Raw genomic sequence first — 22,841 nt, forward strand, 5'->3', positions numbered from 1 at the left:
CACTTAGAAAATCAAAGGAAAATCACACCGTTGTTTAACCAAATCTCTGTCCCCATACACAAATCTGAGCTATGGCCATATATGCAATATGTCCCAGTACAGTTGTAACCGCAGCACTTTTGTTTATGCATCAGTAATAACTACGTTATAATATGGTAATGACATGGTACTGGTAACAAGTTGCACTAACTGAAAAATGACCTTCAATTAGTACATTACTACAGTATTACCATGTTATTAACTGCTTATTACCAAGCTGAACATGCTACCATATTTTTACCACATTATTAAGCTTGCCTTTAAATATTAAATTATTAAAATGTGTCTGGAAAAAATATTTTTTTGATTTTATTGTCTAGCACACTGTGTTTGGTTGTGTGGCTGGAATTATGTGAATATGAAAGATGTTTAAGACCTTTTATAACATGACATGATGCTAGAATATATATGAATCTAAGGTATATATTTATGAATTATGTTAGTTATCATGTGTTTTTAAATATGTGTTACACAAATGTGTTTTTCTATATGTTAAAATATATCTCCCATTTTTGAAAATGGCCATTCACATAAGCTGGTACATACGTCACGAATACGTCCATGTATGACCGATGTAAGTAGGATATAAGGAAAATCCATCCATCCATCCATCCATCCATCCATTATCTTCCGTTTTTCCGGGGTTCGGGTCAAGGGGGAAGCATCCTAGGCAATGAGGCCCAGACCTCCCTTTCCCCAGCCACTTCCACTAGCTCCCTGGGGGGGATTCCGAGGCGTTCCCAGGCCAATATAGTCACGCCAGCGTGTCCTGGGTCTTCCCCGGGGTCTCCTCCCAGGTGGACTTGCCTGTGACACCTCCCGAGGGAGGCTTCCTGGAGGCATCCTAACCAGATGCCCAAACCACCTCAGCTGGCTCCTCTTGACGTGAAGAAGTAGCGGCTCTACTCCGAGTCCCTCCCGGATGACCGAACTTCTCACCCTATCTCTAAGGGAGAGTCCAGACACCCTGCGGAGGAAACTCATTTCGGCTGCTTGTATTCGCGATCTAGTTCTTTCGGTCATTACCCAAAGCTCATGACCATAGGTGAGGGTGGGAACGTAGATCGACCGGTAAATCGAGAGCCTTGCCTTATGACTCAGCTCTTTCTTTACCACAACAGACCGGTAAAGAGCCCGCATCACTGCTGACCCAGCACCAATCCGCCTGTCAATCTCCCGCTCCCTTGTACCATCACTCGTGAACAAGACCCCGAGATACTTGAACTCCTCCACTTGAGGCAAGAGCTTATCCCAGACCCAGAGAGGGCTCTCCACCCTTTTCCACCTGAGAACCATGGTCTTGGATTTGGAGGTACTGATTCTCATCCCGGCCGCTTCACACTCGGCTGCAAACCGATCCAGTGAAAACTGAAGTTCATGGCCTGATGTCCCCAATAGGATCATATCATCCACAAACAGCATGGTTTCTGCTGCATCTGTTTCACATTTGATTTGCAGTCACTTTGAGGTAACACTTCATATAACATTGACATAACCTTGACATAACCTCACAAGCATGTCATGTCACATGTCATACGCTGACATGAGTGCGTTCAGCAGTATAACTTTGCCATGTTACCATTGTTGCTGAATGTCCAGTCATAAAGCTCAACGTGACTACTGACTAGAATACACAGCAAAAATTACAAGAAATGTGGTGTCTGTATGGACAATTACAGGCAATGGTAACATCCATCCATTTTCTAAGACGCTTCTCCGTCAGGGTCGCGGGGGGATGCTGGAGCCTATCCCAGCAGTCTCCGGGCGGAAGGCAGGATACACCCTGGATGGGTCACCAGTCCATCGCAGGGCAGACAGACAGACACAGACAGTCACTCACACACTCACACCTAGGGGCAATTTAGCACGTCCAATCGGCCTGACTGCATGTCTTTGGACTGTGGGAGGAAACCGGAGAACCCGGAGGAAACCCACGCAGACACGGGGAGAACATGTCAACTCCACACAGAGAGGACCCCGGTCGCCCGGTCGAACCCAGGCCCTCCTCGCTGTGAGGCGACAGCGCTACCCACCACGCCACCGTGCCGCCCGCAATGGTAATATGTTATATTACTCAACAAAATCATTATTGATTACGACATAATTATATTAATTTGTTAATCCTGATATGTCCTGTCTAGCATCTGGTTTATCAGAACCAGAAAGAATCCACAACGGTGGATTTAACCATCACCCTAAATTTTAGCTGCATCAGGTTTTAGTTTGATAGTTCTTCTTGTATGCAATGCTCTATTTTTCCTTTTAGCGTCATGATCACCAGCCTAGGCTAATTTTATATAGCCTATGTTACCAGCAGGCTGTGTTTGGTGGGTGAAGCAAATCTACCTATCTGAGGTAAAAAATCAGCCTCCAAAATATGATTTTAGGGCTGGATTTATGGGTAAACTGGAAACATCTAATGGGCCATTTGGAGTTGTCTGGCTGGTAGTTTATATATTGATAGAAAACATGGTAGCTCCATTGTGCACTGCAATTCCTCTAGCGGCAGATTTAACAACATTATTTTGAACATTGGTCTCGGACCAACAGAAGTACATGCTTCTCACAAACACTAATTGATTGAATTCAGCAACTGCGCGTTGTCTTCTATTAAACATGTTTCAAGCCAACATGTCATTTTCTCTCTTAATTACAAGAGAGCATATCACTGTTGTCAGTCGAAAACCTTGTATCTCTATTTTTTGCCACTTTTCAGTTTATATTGTTCAGCATTAATGGTGCCTTGATAGATGTGCATGTCACCCATTCCGTGTGCATTAACGTAACCTTATACCATCATGAATATTGGCTTGCCCTGCGATGGACTGGCGACCTGTCCAGGGTGTATCCTGCCTTCCGCCCGAAGACTGCTGGGATAGGCACCCCCCGCGACCCTGACGGAGAAGCGGCTTGGAAAATAGATGGATGGATGGATGGAATACTGGCTTTTGAACTATGAGATGATAACAAGCTGGGTGGTCTTTAGCACGGAGGACACAATGTCTATGATTTCCAAAAAGAATTTTGAATGTTGACATTTTTCCACTTCTCCTCAGTCCATTTTAATGAGCTCGGGCCCAGAGAAGGTGGCAGCATTTCTGGAGTTTTAACTTGTTTCACAGAACTGTTAGATAGACAGTGGTTTTCAGGAGTGTTTCTAAGCCCATGCAATGATTTCTTCTAGAGAATCATGTGTTATTTTTAATGCAGTGCCACCTGAGGGCTCAAAGATCAAGGGACAAGATCAAGTTTTTGGCCTTGTCTTTTGCATACAGAGATTTCTCCAGATTCTCTGAATAATTTAATGTAATAATGTACCATAGCTGATGAAAAGCAAAGGTTCTTTGCAAGTTTTTGGCATAATTTGGAAATGTCAGTTGCCCTTTACGTTATTTGTAAATTTCATGATGAACTGATCAAAAGAAAGGACCCAAAATTACTTACATTAAAAGTAAAGTATGATTTTTCCTTCTCCTGTAAAGTTGTCATTTAAGAAATATGAGGCTTTGTTTCAAGAACAGCGATATCAAAATTACTGCTCCTAGTAATTAATGATATGACCCAGGCAAGGCAGATTGAGGATAGATTAAAGAGAACCGGAGCAGTCCTTTAAGTAAATGCATTGTAGCTAACTGGCCTGTTGAATTCATAGCGTAATGTTTCACATTGCTGTGGAACTCTTCCAGCTGAACTCTTACAGCAGGTTTCTCATTTAGGCCTGTTTTGGCTGAACTGCTTTGCTCCCTGTTTTCCACACATAGTAATCACCACCATGAGGGGACTGCAGCGGTTGTGAGAGTGCTGTGTTTGACCTGGGCGATGTCACTCCCTCTCCAAACGTTCTTTCCAAACGCTGATTGATTGGAAATGTTTAATCTAAAGCGTCGCCCACTTTCAGCTCACACGCAAAGGTAGCTTCTAAGGTCACTGTGTTGTGCCTAGTTCTGTGTACTTAAAGGGCCCATATCATGAAAAAACAGGTTTCCCTCACTTTTTTGGAAATAAACGAGTTCAAAATAATATGTAAACATGGTTCAAGTCACAGAGGTCCACACAGCCCAGTCCACACAGGTTAATTATGGATACCAAGCTGCAAAATCAGCCTGTTTATTGGGCTTATTGCTTCTATAATTTTACTACTCCATTTCCAAAAAACTTGGGACACTTTACAAAATGTAAATAAAAACAAAACTCAGTGATGTGCAAATCATTTAAACCCTATATTTAATTGAAAATGGTATGAAGACAACAATTCAAAATATTGAGGTTGAGAAATTTGATTGTTTTTAGAAAAATATATGCCCATTTCGAATTTGATGCCAACAACACCTTCCAAAAAAGTTGGGATGGGGCCCTGTTTACCACTGTGTTTCATCACCTCTTCATTTTGCAATACTCTGTAATCATTTGGGAATAGAGAAGAACCAATTGCTGTAGCTTTTAAAGTAAAATCTTTTTTCTGTTCTTTCTTGTGTTTTACATTTCATAATACACCAAAGGTTTTCAGTGGTGACAGATCTGGACTGTAGACAGGTCAGTTTAGCACAGAGACTCTCTTAATACAGAGTCATGTTGCTATAATATGCACAATGTGGTTTGACATAGTCTTGCTGAAATAATCAAGGCCTTCCTTGAAAAAGACATTGTCTGGATGGCAGCATATGTTGTCAAACATATATATCATTCAGCATTAATAGTGCCTTCATAGATGTGCACATCACCACTACTGCACCCCTGTACCATCATGAATACTGGCTTTTGAACTGTGTACTGATAACAAGCAGGGTTGTCTTTAGTCCGGGGGACACAGTGTCCATAATTTCCAAAAATAAATTTGAATGTTGATTTGTTGGACCACAGGACACATTTCTACTTCCCTTCAGACCATTTTAAATGAGCTCTGGCCCAGAGAAGGTGGCAGCATTTTTGGAGTTTTAATGAGTTTTCACAGGCAGTGGTCTTCAGAAGTCTCCTGTTCAGCTCTCATCACATGTTTTTTAATACAATTTAGATGGGACTGGGATGGCTATGCCAAAAACTTGAGCGTGTGGTCATGTGGTCATTCTTGGCTTATATATACAATCCTGGTGGAAAAAATGATTGGTGTAGAACCTTTACATTAGCTTGAACTTCACTTCTCACACACCTAATCTACAAAAAAAGCTTCTCTAAAGAAGAGGATCCCAGATATTTTTATGCAAGGACCCATGTGCAAGGATTGTTCATGTTAGTCCCAGGATCCAGCAAATATTAAGTGAAATAAAATATAAAATTACATTTTTAAAAAGTCCTTAAGATTTCAGTTTACTTTTACTTTTCATTCAACAAATGCAATTTCATACTATGTAAATAGAATGAAACATTAAAAAGCTAACATTGTTACATATTTAGTGAGATTGTAGAGCAGAATAAAAGCATATTTGTTTTGTATTTAGGTGAAATCTCTTCAGAAGTTCCATTCATTCATCCTTTAAAACATTTGTCCTCTTGGGTCGCAGGGGGTGCTGGAGCCTTTCCCAGTGTTCACTGGGTAGAAAGCGAGAAACACCCAGGTCAGGTCATCAGTCTGTCAAAGACATACACATTCCCACCTAGGGGAGCAATTCAGTGGCCCCAGCTGAACTTATGGCAGGTCTTCGGTGTTTGAGGAAGCCCATGGGAGCACAGGGAGAACAGTCAGTGAATCAAACCCAGACCCTTCTTACTGTCAAAGGTGACAGCAACCCACTGCTTCACCATGCCACCCCGCCTTCTATTCAGTATGAACATAATCATAAATGTCATTAATAATAATTTGGACATTAGTACTACTGGCTCATGCTGGAGGCATGGCCATGCAGAGTGGCCACATGCACAGCCACACTCATGGTAGGACTGACTAAAATCTTATAAGTAGTTATTACTGTTAGTCTTAATGGGTGATTATGTGTTGTTTGTGTGTTACTGTGTCGAGCTGTGGGGAACATAGGGGATCTATATGTCCACCATATGCATGCCTGCTATCTCTGCCATTTCTGCAGCACTGAGCACTGGTTATCCCTTGTTGCCGTGTTCAAGAAAAGAGCATTCTTTGTTTTATCATTCTCATCTGATGCCACAATACTATTTTTTCTGATTTGAAGTAGCAGTAACCAGTCAGCATTTTGTGAACTTCTTTTCGCATGAAGCTCATAGCAAGTGGCAAAAAACAGAGTAGAAGCTTTGCATGCAGCTTCTCTTCCATCTTCCACATGATGCTTTTGGAGTTCCAGCTTCTGGCCTAAAATGAGCTTCATTTGGCTGCCTTCTTGTAATAAAAGAAAGTTGCACTGACCCAGCTTCCTTGTAACCCACTTATCCCCACACTGCAACCCACCAGCAGGCCACAACCCATAGTTTAAAAAGTGAAAGACACCAAAGCGGTTCTTCTATGACAGTGGCTCCCAACCTCATCTTCGTGGCCCCCAAGGCAATCCACACATTTATTTCAACCCAACTCTCCACATAAGGATAAAGAAAAATGTGTTGGGGGTGGTTCAAGATGACTGGGTTGGGAGCCACTGTTCTATGGCGTAACTCCAAGGAATTATCTATATTTTTAAGACCGTCTTTGTATGTGTATTTTATTGTATTGTGTGTATTTATTGTATTGTAGTTTGGATTATACTGTACTGTTTTGTTTACTTGCACTGTGTATAGTCTGCGTCTTGTTCGCTTGCATTGTATGGTTGTGTAAACACAGGCCGTCACATCAGTAACGTTGCTCTGTTCCACTGTGAATGTAGTAGAGATGACAAAGTTCTTCTCAGTCATGATATCAGGGAGTAAAAGTATGCATTTTTTCTTCATTTGCATTTCAGTCATTTGCAATTACCTCCTTAAAAAGTCACTTTCCCCTTGTCCACACCTCTCACTCTGGAGTTTTAGCTTTTTATTTTAGACCAAATGAGAAGAAATCCTCTTACAAACTTCAATTCCTGTGCTGATATGATGTACTATGATGCTGGATGTACTAAAGCTCCACTATTCAGTACTAAATGTAGATGTTCTGAAGTTTAATACTTATGGAATGTCTTTAGAATCTGACCAGTCGATTGTGTGACTGCAGGGCCCCAAAAGTATCTCTCAAGCTCACAGCAAGCGTTAGCTGGGCCTAAGTCCAGCCTCTGTATCTACACAGCATCACAACTGAGCCACGGTTTAGTAAACAAAGACAAACACAGTAAATTTGGCCTTTTTGTTTCATGTATTTACACAGATTTTAAAGCGAAAAAGAGAAAATATCTCAGGGATTTTCTTCTACTTTATTAGTATATTAGCATACATCTTGGTTTTAAATTATATTATAAAGTATAATAATGAAATTGATGTCAATGTTTGCCAAAGCTAGAGTTGATGTGTGCTATTCAGTCCCACTTTATATCAAGTGTCTCTAATAACTGTGTAGTTACATATGAACAACAATGTAACTACTAATGATGTATTCCTTGTTACAGATGAATTACAGAAGTACACCTTGTGTTATTATACATGTGTATCAACTTCCATTTTGCCTCATGTAATTACACAAGTGCATCTTAATAGTTGTAACAGCCTATTCTTTCTCATGTAATTACACACGTGTAATAACAATGTAATTACAAGGAAAATTAAAAGGAAGTGTGTAATAAATTACATAAAGACTTTATTAACACTGTGCCAGCTTTCCTAACATTTAGCCAGCATTTATGTGACATTGTATCCAGACTGAGCTTTAAACCAGTCTGTAATGTGACAGCACAGCAGACGTCCCCTTATATTAACATGGAACTTTTATGACATTAATTAAACGTGTTGCATCATCACATTGTAAAACAGTACCTACATAACAACTACACAGGAACTGTCTACTTATTATACAGTGTAACTTTAACACTGCACTACAGAAAGTTCCTGTGTCAAAGATACACTTTAATTACATTAAGCAAAACTGAAGTTGATACGCATGTTTAATTACATAGGCTGTACTTCTGTAATCCATCTATATCTGTAAGTGCCTAACTCATCAGTAGTTACATTGTTATTACATATGTCATTCATTGTAACTACACAGTTATTACAGACAAAATATAAAGTGGGACCTGATATTTTTCTTTGCTTGACTGGACAAGAAACACATTGACACACTCGTCAGTTTTCACATATAATTTGATGTGTGTGTCTATCAGTTGAGATATCTGTCTGTCTGTCTAGTAGAGAGATCATATTTAATGCAGTATGGTTGGAAAATATATTTGTTTACAGAATTATATTGAATTAACTTTGCTCTAATTCACCTTTTCTAGCGAGTGTTAAACTGACCCTCTGTGTGTTAGTGTTACAGTGAACCCACCCATGGGCTAAACTGTAACACTGCACTTCATTTTGGGTGGAATTGTAGATGAACAGAAGGTGCGAGAAACAAAGTTTCAAGTGTTTGTTTAAAGCAGAGATGTATATGGTGCTTGTATGAAAATACGATCATTCCAACTTTGATATTTTCAGTTATTCAACAAAAACAAAGACAATCGGTCACCCATATAGGTGTGCTCCAGTGTATTTCACCCTTGACGGCCCCCCCATAGAAATCCCACTCTCTCACCTCCCGCGCTCCCTTTGTTCTGTCCAGTTTAAGACCCTTTGTGTGTCTCCAGCGGCTGCGTGCCGCCGCCTTCGCGTGACTGACCAAGCAGATTTAGGAGCTGTGTCCCGAGCACCGGGGCCCACCCCTCCGCACGGGAGAGTGGCACAGCTCACGCTTTCTCACGCGAATGCCGCGCAGCTCGGTGGGGCCACGTACTGGGCCCACAAAAGAGGGGGTGGGGTTGTAGTCCAAGAGCATGCAGGACAGGACAATGCATGAGGAGAGTGTGCGGGACACCTGGCTGAGGGACCTTCTGGATAAACTCTGGCAGAGATATGCATGCAAATGGGTGCTATTACTGGGTCATAGACCAGCATGGCTGACCACCAGCAAAAACAGCACCAGACCAGCATAAATCAACATAACCCCACCTAAACCAGCAATTTGTGAAGAAAATAAAAAAGTGAGATCCTCTGAAAGTTTGGGGTTGATTTTGTAATCTAGCTATAGACACAATCACCAGATCTCAAGTGCTGCATTTCAGTAACAGGGCTTTGGTTCTAATAGGTCTACTTACTAAGCTATGGTGCAAATAGGTGAATGGCACTAATAGGGGTATAGTGCCCTGTCATAGACCTATTAGTACCATAGCCCTGTTTGTGCCATAGACCAGTACCATAGATCTGTTTGTGCCATAGACCAGTACCATAGATCTGTTTGTGCCATAGATGAGTACCATAGCCCTGTTTGTGCCATAGACCAGTACCATAGATCTGTTGGTGCCATAGACCAGTACCATAGCCCTGTTTGTGCCATAGACCAGTACCATAGATCTGTTTGTTCCATAGACCAGTACCATAGATCTGTTTGTGCCATAGACCAGTACCATAGCCCTGTTTGTGCCATAGACCAGTACCATAGATCTGTTTGTGCCATAGACCAGTACCATAGCCCTGTTTGTGCCATAGACCAGTACCATAGATCTGTTTGTGCCATAGACCAGTACCATAGCCCTGTTTGTGCCATAGACCAGTACCATAGATCTGTTTGTTCCATAGACCAGTACCATAGATCTGTTTGTGCCATAGACCAGTACCATAGCCCTGTTTGTGCCATAGACCAGTACCATAGATCTGTTTGTGCCATAGACCAGTACCATAGATCTGTTTATGCCATAGACCAGTACCATAGATCTGTTTGTTCCATAGACCAGTACCATAGATCTGTTTGTGCCACAGACCAGTACCATAGATCTGTTTCTGCCACAGACCAGTACCATAGCCCTGTTTGTGCCATAGACCAGTACCATAGATCTGTTTGTGCCATAGACCAGTACCATAGATCTGTTTGTGCCATAGACCAGTACCATAGCCCTGTTTGTGCCATAGACCAGTACCATAGATCTGTTTGTGCCATAGACCAGTACCATAGCCCTGTTTGTGCCATAGACCAGTACCATAGATCTGTTTGTGCCATAGACCAGTACCATAGCCCTGTTTGTGCCATAGACCAGTACCATAGATCTGTTTGTGCCATAGACCAGTACCATAGCCCTGTTTGTGCCATAGACCAGTACCATAGATCTGTTTGTTCCATAGACCAGTACCATAGATCTGTTTGTGCCATAGACCAGTACCATAGATCTGTTTGTTCCATAGACCAGTACCATAGATCTGTTTGTGCCACAGACCAGTACCATAGATCTGTTTGTGCCATAGACCAGTACCATAGATCTGTTTGTGCCATAGACCAGTACCATAGCCCTGTTTGTGCCATAGACCAGTACCATAGATCTGTTTGTTCCATAGACCAGTACCATAGATCTGTTTGTTCCATAGACCAGTACCATAGATCTGTTTGTGCCACAGACCAGTACCATAGATCTGTTTGTGCCATAGACCAGTACCATAGATCTGTTTGTGCCATAGACCAGTACCATAGCCCTGTTTGTGCCATAGACCAGTACCATAGATCTGTTTGTTCCATAGACCAGTACCATAGATCTGTTTGTGCCATAGACCAGTACCATAGATCTGTTTGTTCCATAGACCAGTACCATAGATCTGTTTGTGCAATAGACCAGTACCATAGATCTGTTTGTGCCATAGACCAGTACCATAGATCTGTTTGTGCCATAGACCAGTACCATAGATCTGTTTGTGCCATAGACCAGTACCATAGATCTGTTTGTGCCATAGACCAGTACCATAGCCCTGTTTGTGCCATAGACCAGTACCATAGATCTGTTTGTGCCATAGACCAGTACCATAGATCTGTTTGTGCCATAGACCTATTTTTTAAAACATATATCTCTGAAATACTGTCCATCCATCTAATGTTAATTATCCCATTTTTTTCAGAATTTCCACATTGTTTATTCTTATGATATTTAGTCTGCATTTACTCAGATTTGCTTGATGTGCATTGAAACTTTGCAGAGAAAAAAATATTTAAATGGTGGTTATTATTATTATTATTGTTGTTGTTGTTGTTGTTATTATTATTATTATTAATAATAATAATCTTATTATTGTTGTTGTTGTTTTTCATTCATCATTCAAAATGGTTGATTGAATGGTTGAAACGAAATCATTCATAGTGCCGCTCGCAGTGGAGGTGATAGGAACCAGGCGTCTGAAGAGTGAGATGCCTCTGAAAGCTCCACCACACAAAACTAGGACATAAAATGGTCACAAATATTCTGCCAGATATTGTTTTATTATATATATATATATATATAATGAATGATTTCATTTTCATCTCAGTTATTTATTTATGCAGGAATTTAGAAACCTGGTGGACTTCCCCTTTCAGCTCAACCAAATGTTGGCTCAGAGCCTAACCCTCTCCCCTAATGTCGGGTCTAATCCTGATCTTAAGGCTGCTGAGTATCAGCTACAGCCAGTAATTCATAATCTTAGTTTATGTAAATGATCTCGCGAAGAGGCGCTGTAGGTGGCCGTGAGCTCGTGCTCACCTGTCTCGAGCAGGAGACGATGAATGAATGGTTACGTGCGTGTGTGTGTGTGTGTGTGTGTGCGTGCGTGCGTGCGTGTGTGTGTGTGTGTGTGTGTGTGTGTGTGTGTGTGTGTGTGTGTGTGTGTGAACTCTGTCAACCCCCTCCCCCCGCCCCAGCATCCTCGCGCGCGCGCGGGCTCAGCTCACTCTAGCGCTCTCACGCAACCTGGCCAATGTTTAACCCGCGCGCCAGAGGTGCGCGCACGCGAGCGGCGGAATGAAAGAAAGGATCTAATAAACAGGTAACGAGTTTCACACGAACCTCATCAGACACTCTGATATCTCAGTATCACTGGATTCCACAGCTCCTCCAGCTCAGACAGGCTGGCACGGAGCCCAAGACCCTTCAGAGGCCCAGGCACACAGAAAGCCGGACCCTCGAGCGGCTCTTCGCTTCGTCCGCGCTCGGTTCTGTTCAGCCGCACTCATATGACCATCATTTAGAGCGAAGCGTCACTCAAACGGGCCCGAGAGGAGCTCAGGGCGGGGAGATGTTCCCTCAAAGGTTCTACAGCGGCGTTAAGGTCTGACTGTGAACCTTAAAGAGGTTCTCCAGGTGAAAAGTTGGAATCTGTAACTTTTCATGACCGAATGTTTTAAAGCAGAGCAGCAGAATGAAGTCCTGGAGGCGAGGCGGGGGGCGGGCGGGGGGGGGGGGTCAGTTCAGCTTAGAACTGGTCCAGTTATGTTCCCTGACTGAAGGTACCGAGATGGACCCTTGAGGGGACCACCCCAGTGATAAGAGGGGCACTGCCCCTGAGACAGTTTATTACCTTTATTTCTGATACAGAGAGAAAGAGACCACCCACCACCCCCCACCCCCCCAATTTATTCAGACGTTTCATTAATCGACTGACTCAGTAACGCGCTCATAGTTCCCCGAGCTCTGTGCGTCAGGCCTTCATCCTGCGCTGGAGGCGTTTATTCGGCACTTTATTACTTATTTATTTATTTGTTTGTTTGTTTGTTTGTTTGTCATGAACTGACTGACTCATCCATATGTAAATTCACTCCTTCATTCATTCTATGATTTAGTTCTGTTTGTTTACGATTGTACTCCCAGTTTTCATCAGTTCGTTGAAGTAACAATACATGAATTAATTCGTTTATTTAGTTTATTTATTTATTTATTTTTGTACTCCAGATTTTCATTAATTCATTAACTCATTTATTATCATAGTTACTGTGTTATTGTGTGTTTTTGTGTGTTGTTGTGTGTTACTGTGTGTGTTACTGTTTGTATTATTGTGTGTTATTGTGTGTTGTGTGTTACTGTGTGTGTTGTGTGTTGTTGTGTTACTGTGTGTGTTACTGTGTGTATTATTGTGTGTTACTGTGTGTATTATTGTGTGTTGTGTGTGTATTATTGTGTGTTGTGTGTTACTGTGTCTGTTGTGTGTGTTACTGTGTGTATTATTGTGTGTTACTGTGTGTATTATTGTGTATTACTGTGTGTGTTATTGTGTCTTGTGTGTTACTGTGTGTTATTGTGTGTTATTGTGTGTTGTGTGTTACTGTGTGTGTTGTTGTGTGTTACCGTGTGTGTTACTGCGCTGTCTTACTCTGAGCGCTCTGTTTGCGGAGGTGGTCTCTCGTTGCTGCTTTGCGGACCCTCTTTAGCGCGTTTCTGCGCTGCTCGCGCTTCTCACGCGATTCTCTCTCTGCCCCGCGCGGCGGGTGCAGCAGGTGAGATGCGCGCTCTGTTACCCTCACACCTCAAACGCTCCGCCGCCGTGACGTCACCGGGAGCGCAGCCAATGGTGCGGCGAGCCGCTCTATAAAAGATTTACTCCTTCAACTACAGCAACACTTCAAACAAAGATCAACAAACTGACCAGCACCGCTCACCTGAGCACACGAGCCAGCCTGCGCGGAGGTAAGCCGAGCATTTACTCCTTTAATTATTCGTGCATTTATTTATTTATTTATTTATTTATTTATTTATTTAAACGTTATTGGTGAAGTTGGTGCTAGAAATCCAGCTCTATCTATCTATCTATCTATCTATCTATCTATCTATCTATCTATCTATCTATCTATCTATCTATCTGGGCTGGGTAAAAAGTTTAGGATTAGGCTTGGTTTTGGGGTTTCTGGGCTATAAATTGAGGGTTTAGGGTAAAGTTAAGCGTCTAAAGTGGACTAAAAGTCCCACCTGTCCCTGCCGAAGGCGTATAGTTGTCGATGCAGCAGGTCTTCATCCTGTGCTGTAGGCGTTTATTCAGCACTGCAGCTTTTAATGCAAAACTCTGTGTTTGGTGCCTCTGGTCAAATGACGTTTTGTTGATTAGTTAAATTATTACCTTCTTTACGGGGGCAAAATTAAACATGGCATTTTTCTGCAAATCTAGCATATTGAACATAAAATACAAGGTGACAAAACTTTTGCACAGGCCAGATTTCATGTTTTATTTTTGTCAAATTCAGCACAAAAAAGCAGTAACTGTGCATTAAAGTGTGTAGAATTGCGACCTGGGGTGCCCAAACTTTTGCATGCGACCATAATTGTATCCTGTTCCACCGCAGTTATATATCCCTCCAGGCCCACTGCAGGCTTTTTGTTTTCCTTTTCTATCTAAAAAGGTATGAAAAGGTAAAACCATGGGCTTTTCCCCTTAGATAGTGAATGTAATTTGCCTCTAAAAATCATTTAAGGTGCATTTGTGCCTCTGGGGCACCAAAATTGACCCTTTTTCTGACTATACAGTTGCACATGTAGGTGTTTCATCAGGGGCATCAATGAAAATAACTCAACACTAACTGTAGCTTCATTTGCGATTGTCAAAAAGTGCAGAGTCAGCATTTTATATGCGAGAAAATGCTGACTCTACACTTTTGGACAATGAATGTAAATGCAATAAACAGCAATCGTGCATCAAATTTCAAATGTCAGTCAAACAGAGGAAGTTTTCACTTATTTTCACTCAGAAAATCAACAACGTGTCGTTCCACCAGGGCGCACAAACTTTCGCACACGACGGGATCTGCTTCCTATTCCGCCCGCGGTAAAAATTGCAGTGACTTCATAGTGATTTATACGTTTAAATGGGCACAGGTATAAGATTTTACAGGTGTCTCATCAATGCAGCAGATGTTAAAGGGCAATTCCACCCATTTTTTAAAATTCAGAAGGCATTCATGCCTAATTCAGAAGTCCAGCTCTCTCTGGGTGATTTCACAGCGATCAGATCCAAGTTCTTCAGTGGGTTTCTCCAGCGCGCGCTCAGTAACTGAGTAATCTATCTATCTATCTATCTATCTATCTATCTATCTATCTATCTATCTATCTATCTATCTATCTATCTATCTATCTAATGCAATAAACAGCAGTCTTACATCAAATGTTTGATGAGAGGTTTGATAGAGAGGTTTGATTTCTCGGAAAACTTACTGTCTGATTTGTTTGCATTGGACTCGTCAGACCTCCACTGTGCACTGTGAATTTAGATTTGGACAGTTTCTCTTGAATGGAACATTTCATACCACACGCTCTGATGGCCGTGCTTACATCTTAACAACTTATAATAATTATTATGCAGAAATTTAGAAATATTGGTGGAATTTCCCTTTAATCCAACTCTCTATGCTTTCTTTCATCACTAATGCAATGCTGTAGGCCCTCGTTCAGTGCTGTAGGCGCTTTAGGTTTATGTTATGTAAGACGGTTTTTCAAGGGTTCTTCCAAAAAACGATGATTCTGTTCAGAACCAAGAGTGCTGTATCAAACCATTCCATGCTTAAATGCTTCTATGCATGGTGAAATGGTTCTTTAGATTGATGGAGGACGTGTCGTACATGGTTCTATGGTTTCAATGTCAGGCTTGCATGTGTTTGTTCAACGTTGACCTCCTCAGATGTTCATTCAGCACTGCAGTTCTTCATTCAGTGTCAATGCAGATCTGTTCATCATTCATAGACGTTTCTCCTTCTACTCCCAGTTTCTCACTGAAGACGTTGCAGAAAACTGAAAACATGCCAGTGGCAGTTCTACCCTTTTTCGGCCCCATCACCGTGTCGGAGAGCCTGGTCGCCATGGTGACACTCTGCACGGTGTACCTCCTCCTTCGGCTAACCCGGGTCAGGATCCCTGAGGGTCTTCTGCCACTCCCGGGCCCCCAGTCCCTCCCCGTCATCGGGAACGTGCTGGAAGTGGGCCAGAACCCTCACCTCAGCCTGACCGCCATGAGCAAGCGCTACGGCACAGTTTTCCAGATCAGGATTGGCACGCGGCCCGTGGTGGTGCTGAGCGGTAGCGAAACCATACGGCAGGCACTCATCAAGCAGGGAGATGAGTTTTCTGGACGTCCCGATCTGTACAGGTGAACAAAAACAAACCAGTGAACAAGTTTAAAGCAGTTGGTGCTAAAAGTAAGCAAACTAATAGAGAAAGTAGGGTTGATGCCATACGTTCATGTGGAAGTGAATTCAGTATATTCAATGCATTACCTTTTTCAGTGTATTCAGTAATACCACAAAACATCAAGGGCTGACCACCCAGAGAAATGAAACCAGGTTCAAATTGACTTGGCTGATTTGTCTTCTTTTTTGTCTGTCAGTGGTTTATGAGACCACAAATCTGGTTGGATGCTTTCATCCCTCTAAAAACTTCACTTAAAGGGAAATTCCACATATTTTTCAAACATGTCTGGTTGAGACGCGTTCAGAGGGGGTTGATGTAAAATTGTTCATTGTAGAGAAACTTACACACTTAGACTTCTTTACAGTGGTGCGGATAGGAACCAGGGGTCACCGTGTCTACAACACAATTATAGCCATTTTATTTACTGTCCAAAGCCACCAGTGAACCTACACGTTTTATATGGAATGCTGATGATGGTCAAAAAGTCTGAAAAGTAGGTTTTCTTTGGGGATGGCATGAATAAGGCTCATGAAAGGTGCTATGCAGATAAAGTCATAATCAGTCTTATTCTTTTTATCACAGTTTCCAATACATCAATGATGGTAAAAGCCTGGCCTTCAGCACAGACCTAGCAGGGGTGTGGCGCACTCGTCGTAAGCTGGCCCTCAACGCCCTGCGCACTTTCGCCACTGTGGAAAGCAAAAGCCCGGAGTATGCTTGCGCTCTTGAGGAACACGTCAGCAAAGAGGGGCTGTACCTGGTGGATAGGCTGTGCAAGTTGACAGAAGCCAGCGGAAGCTTCGACCCCTTCCGCCAAATCGTGGTGTCCGTGGCCAACGTCATCTGCGGCATGTGCTTTGGCCAGCGCTACAGCCATGACCACCAGGAGCTGGTGAGCCTGATCAACCTGAGCGAGGAGTTCAACAAGGTTGCAGGCAGTGGCAACCCAGCTGACTTTATCCCCATCCTCCGCTTCCTGCCCAGCAAGACCATGAAAATGTTTTTGGACATCAACAGGCGCTTCAATGCATTTGTGCAGAGGATCGTCAGACAGCACTACGATACCTATGACAAGGTCAGTCCCTCTCTGAAGTAGTGGTGCCTCCTGTCCTGGAAATCTCCTGTCCATGCAGAGTTTAGGTCAGTGGTCTTCAACCTTGGTCCTGCAGAGCTACCTTCCCGCAAAGGTTAGCTCCAACCTGCATCCAGTATCCCCTTACTGCACTCTAATACATCTGATCCAGCCAATCATAATACATCAATCCAAGCCAAGCTCGGGAAGAGGTTGATTGGTTGGAGCAGGTGCAGCAAATTGTGGCTGGAACTAGACTCTGCAGGAAGGTAGTTCTCCAAGGTTAGAAAGTTCACAGTGCCTGAAAAAAACTTGCAAAGCAACTATGCTGCGTTAAATTTGCTTGATCAAATTTTTATGTGAATAAAATATCAATAGCCATCATAATAGCTGATCACGATCCTTTATGGTAACATTATGGTCAGGTGTGTTGAATGTCAACTCTTCAGGGTGGTAGATCTCCAGGACAGCTATTCCATGGTGTTGAATGTTCCTCTATAAAGGTGGATGTTCATGCTGTGTCTTTCAGAACAACATTCGTGACATCACAGACTCCCTCATCGATCACTGTGAGGACAGGAAGTTGGATGAGAACTCTAACCTGCAAGTGTCCGATGAGAAGATAGTGGGGATAGTGAATGACCTCTTTGGGGCCGGTGAGTAAGGACACAGTCACTCAGGCTTATCTTGCCTATATTTTTAAGTATCTCATTGCTGTCATTTCAAAATCTCCAAAACGGAAAAGTACAACGTTCTAGATTGTGTTGTAATTTTAGACCATTTCTTTTGGTCATTTTGTCATAATCGTTTTTTTTACTGTAATTATTGACCTTTTCAATTGGTCCATTCTTCTTAGAATCTTCACGCAATAAATAGTTTAATGACAGTTTAAAATAGTTTAATCGCTAGTTACAAAGGTTTAATGACAGTGACAACATATTAAGATTCACACCTCAACAGCCCTTTACTCATTCATCTTTACAGGCTTCGACACCATCAGCACGGCTTTGTCTTGGTCTGTTGTGTATCTGGTGGCTTATCCGGAGATTCAGGAGAGACTCCACCAAGAGCTGAGTAAGCACAGTTAATGTCAATTGCTCACCGCTCTGCTACACCATAACAACCTCTAAACTCCCTGTAACACCCTAAGAATTGCTCACCGCTCTGCTACACCCTAGCAACCTCTAATCGCCCTGTAACACCCTAACAATTGCTCACCGCTCTGCTACACCCTAACAACCTCTAATCGCTCTGTAACACCCTAACAATCTCTAATCGCTCTGTAACACCCTAACAATCTCTAATCGCTCTGTAACACCCTAACAATCTCTAATCGCTCTGTAACACCCTAACAACCTCTAATCGCTCTGTAACACCCTAACAATCTCTAATCGCTCTGTAACACCCTAACAACCTCTAATCGCTCTGTAACACCCTAACAACCTCTAACCGCTCTGTAACACCCTAACAACCTCTAACCGCTCTGTAACACCCTAACAACCTCTAATCGCTCTGTAACACCCTAACAATCTCTAATCGCTCTGTAACACCCTAACAATCTCTAACCGCTCTGTAACACCCTAACAATCTCTAACCGCTCTGTAACACCCTAACAATCTCTAACCGCTCTGTAACACCCTAACAATCTCTAATCGCTCTGCAACACCCTAACAACCTCTAACCGCTCTGTAACACCCTAACAATCTCTAATCGCTCTGTAACACCCTAACAATCTCTAACCGCTCTGTAACACCCTAACAATCTCTAATCGCTCTGCAACACCCTAACAACCTCTAACCGCTCTGTAACACCCTAACAATCTCTAATCGCTCTGTAACACCCTAACAATCTCTAACCGCTCTGTAACACCCTAACAATTGCTCACCGCTCTGCTACAGCCTAACAATCTCTAATCGCTCTGTAACACCCTAACAATCTCTAACCGCTCTGTAACACTCTAACAATTGCTCACCGCTCTGCTACAGCCTAACAACCTCTAACAGCAGAAGAAGTTGCGTGACTGGAGATACAGATTAATGACGGAAGTGCTCTTCTTTCTATAGGAGACAAGATCGGAACAGATCACATACCTCAACTGTCGGAAAAAAACAGCCTGCCTTACCTCGAGTCTTTCATTCTGGAGATCTTCCGTCACACCTCCTTCCTCCCCTTCACCATCCCACACTGGTGCGCCACATATTTACATATTTATTTGCCATAGTTACCAACAAAAATGAAAAGTACAGCATAGATTTTTGTTGGTGCTACACACTCTGTGATGTAGAATTAGTCATTAACATGTATTTTCTTTTACAGCACCACGAAAGACACATCGCTGCATGGATACTTCATTCCTAAAGACACCTGTGTGTTTATCAACCAGTGGCAAATAAACCATGACCCGTAAGTCACTCATCACTTTATCAATCCTGAGAGGGGGTCAGTGCGATGTGGGCAGACTAGAGGCCCTAAAATCCGGCTAGTGGTGTCTGGCCATGAGTGGGCTTGGCTCTGTATGGCCTGGTTAGACGGCAGGTGATTTTGCTAAAGTTACTGTGCTCTAGGGGCGCTGTAGTGTGCCTGAACCCAAAGCTTAATTCAGTCTAGAGCAGGAGAGACTTTTGCAGACAATCTGATTTTTCCTGTTCCACCATACTAGATCCAACTGATCAGGTAGTTAAAGATTTGCTCCAGCAAGTTTTCAACCTAATTATTATCTCTATCTGTATCGTACCTTTCACTGTCACTGAGAAAGACTTGTTTCCTTCTGCTCAGACATGAGCAGAAAACGTGCTGATTCAAAACCCACTTATAATAGAGGCCACTGGGCAGTTGCTCTACTGATGAATTCTGCTTCATGCAATTTAAAACTACAGCCTAATAGCAAGTAAGACAATAATTGTTGAGAGGGAAGCATTGAGTCCCATCTCTGAAAGAATGGATTGTACAAACATTTGGTTTTATATTGTATGCAAATGTTTGAATATCCCATGACAAATTATAGGTGAAAATAGGTTAGCCTCTCCTCTAAAGAGGGTGGATGTAAATATAAATATACACATTTTTATAAAAATGTGCCATAACTTTTGCACAGGCCTATTTTCTTATTATTTATTTATATTTTTCCCTCCCAGTATGTTAAATCCAGCCAATAAACAACAAAACGTAATTTGACCAAGGGTGCCCAAACATTTGGCACACGACTGCACATACAAACACTTGTTGTATATTTTGGAATATTTAAAAATATTCTACAAAAAACACATTTATAGCATTTGGTGGACAAGCTTATCCAGCACAAGTTACATTTGTAATCATGTTATAGAGGTAGGAGAATGTAGTGTTAGGAGTCTTGCCCAAGGACTCATATTGGTGTAGTGTGATGGGTGGGGGATTGCACCCAATTCTGCTGCACGGAGGACAGTATTGTTTCCCTCAACCCACTACACCAACCACTGAATGTTTACTGACAGTGTTCAGCAACTGCTCATCGACTTCTATTATAGGTTTCGGGTCAGCAGGCTTTCTGTGGACAAGTAGAGGGAATTTTACTGCTTTTGGTAATTCACCTATAGATATTGCAGATAGTGAGGTTGAAAAACACTGACGTGTTAGGAGCCCTATGTATGAATAGCCATCCCAGTTGAAAGGCAGGTATCATAGACAGCGAAGCATTGCATGTTATTGTATCTCAGACATTTGATTAATGAATTCAATACACTGTTTCCTGCAGAGAGCAGTGGAAGGATCCCTTCTTGTTCAACCCGGACCGCTTCCTGTGTGCCGACGGCTCTGAACTCAACAAGGTCGAAGCTGAGAAGGTCATGGTGTTCGGCCTGGGTAAACGGCGCTGCATCGGCGAAGTCATCGGCCGCTCCGAAGTGTTCCTCTTCCTCGCCATCCTCATCCAGAGGCTAAAGTTCAGCAGCCTGCCGGGTGAAATGCCAGACATGACCCCTGAGTACGGCCTCACCATGAAGCACAAGCGATGCATGTTGCGCACCGCTCCGCGGCCGGGCTTCGAGATGCCCAGCCCGTAGAGTCTACAGCGAACCGTAGGCCGCTTAGTTCAGGGAAGCTAATGAGAGTCACTTCTGTTACCTTGACACTGTTCTTCACTGTCTTTTCAATGCAGTGACGGTGGTCACAAGACTTTCCTTATAATGGTGATGACAGGAGCCAGAGGGCGCTTTTATCCACTATATAAAATGGCCAGAGAACATACACACGACACAGTGTTAGCTTTGTGTGTAATGTTCATAACAGTGGTAAGCTATGACAGATAGTAGAGTTAATGTAATAAAATAGTGGCCAATTTATAGATATAAGATGTCTGTGGGGACTATTTTGCCTGCATGTATCCCAAAACTTGTTCAACCATAAAAGAATGTCTTCACCATCAGGCAGTGTATTCATAACCATTTTATGTAATAGCTTGACGTGAGGTAGCTTTAAAAGACGTCTTCAGACGTCCGGTTCCTATTATCACCACTGTGAACAGGACTGGAGCAGCAACCACTCTGGATAAGTTTCTTCACATGTATGTAATGGTGCAGAAATTTGGGCACATAAAGAACTAAAAAAGTAAACTATCGAAGCCTCACTCCAGTGTAAATGGGAACATCATGGTAAAATACCACTGACATTGCAGTTTAGTCCAAGATTAAGGCTCACAACGCTGTCCATCAAACTGGCCCCATGTCTGGAGATGTATTGCCTCAAATGGCTCCTAACTACTTGTTGTTGTATCTCAGGTCTCGCTACAGTGGCTATGCAATGTAAAGAACGGTGTCTTTTGCATATTTCCTCATGTACATACAACTTTTCCTCGCTAAACAAGTCACACTGATGACAAACAAGTGACTGATGACCGGACTATTCATCACTGAATATCACAAAACGTAGCGATACAGGAGTAAACGACACTGTGCTTTTCGTTACATTGCTCTTTCATTTTCCTTTACATGGTGGACAAAATCTCTGAAATGAAAAACACTGAAGTAGTTTTGCGATATTTAAGCTCTATCCCAAAATGTGATCCATGTGCTGGTATTACTGACAAGCAGACGTCCTACGTGCCTCAGCATATGTTTCTACAGAATGCAGAAGTTTTATATCAAAGTTTTCTTTATTTAGAGATATAGCTTCAGATACAGGTAGACCTGCTACTTTTTTATCAGTATAAGTGTGTATAATTGTGTCCTGTCTGTTTTTTTGCATATGATGAAGGAAGTGAATTGAACTTTAGGTGCAACTTTTGACATAGAAAAACAAGCTGTTGTTGAATAATGATGGAAATTATTGTACTCTGTAAGTGATGTTTGGCATATTTGTAAAATAAAACCATGAGAGAAACGTGCAAGCCGGTCACTGTCTCAGATCTGTGTGCAGAAAGGCTGTTTCACTAATGCATGGCCACGCCTTATTAATGTGTGTGAACGAGATCCTAATGCATGGCCACACCTTATTAATGTGTGTGAATGAGATCCTAATGCATGGCCACACCTTATTAATGTGTGTGAATGAGATCCTAATGCGTGGCCACGCCTTATTAATGCATGGGAATGATATCCTAATGCATGGCCACACCTTATTAATGTGTGGGAACGAGATCCTAATGCATGGCCACACCTTATTAATGCGTGGAAACGAGATCCTAATGCATGGCCACGCCTTATTAATGTGTGTGAATGAGATCCTAATGCATGGCCACACCTTATTAATGTGTGTGAATGAGATCCTAATGCGTGGCCACGCCTTATTAATGCATG

General features: G+C 42.4%; 1 protein-coding gene across 1 annotated transcript; it reads left to right on the forward strand.

Annotated features, from left to right (window-relative positions):
• The first annotated feature begins 13,411 nt into the window (after positions 1-13,411).
• On the forward strand, positions 13,412-22,429 carry LOC108439020 (cytochrome P450 1A1). Its single transcript, XM_017717185.2, has 8 exons — positions 13,412-13,514; positions 15,577-15,957; positions 16,581-17,073; positions 17,600-17,726; positions 18,055-18,144; positions 19,134-19,257; positions 19,387-19,473; positions 20,804-22,429. The coding sequence occupies exons 2-8, from the start codon at positions 15,611-15,613 to the stop codon at positions 21,108-21,110; spliced, it is 1,575 nt and encodes a 524-aa protein (XP_017572674.1). The 5' UTR covers positions 13,412-13,514; positions 15,577-15,610; the 3' UTR covers positions 21,111-22,429.
• Positions 22,430-22,841: the final 412 nt, after the last annotated feature.

This window comes from Pygocentrus nattereri, chromosome 7 (genome assembly GCF_015220715.1).
Source record: "Pygocentrus nattereri isolate fPygNat1 chromosome 7, fPygNat1.pri, whole genome shotgun sequence".
Lineage (NCBI taxonomy): Eukaryota > Metazoa > Chordata > Actinopteri > Characiformes > Serrasalmidae > Pygocentrus > Pygocentrus nattereri.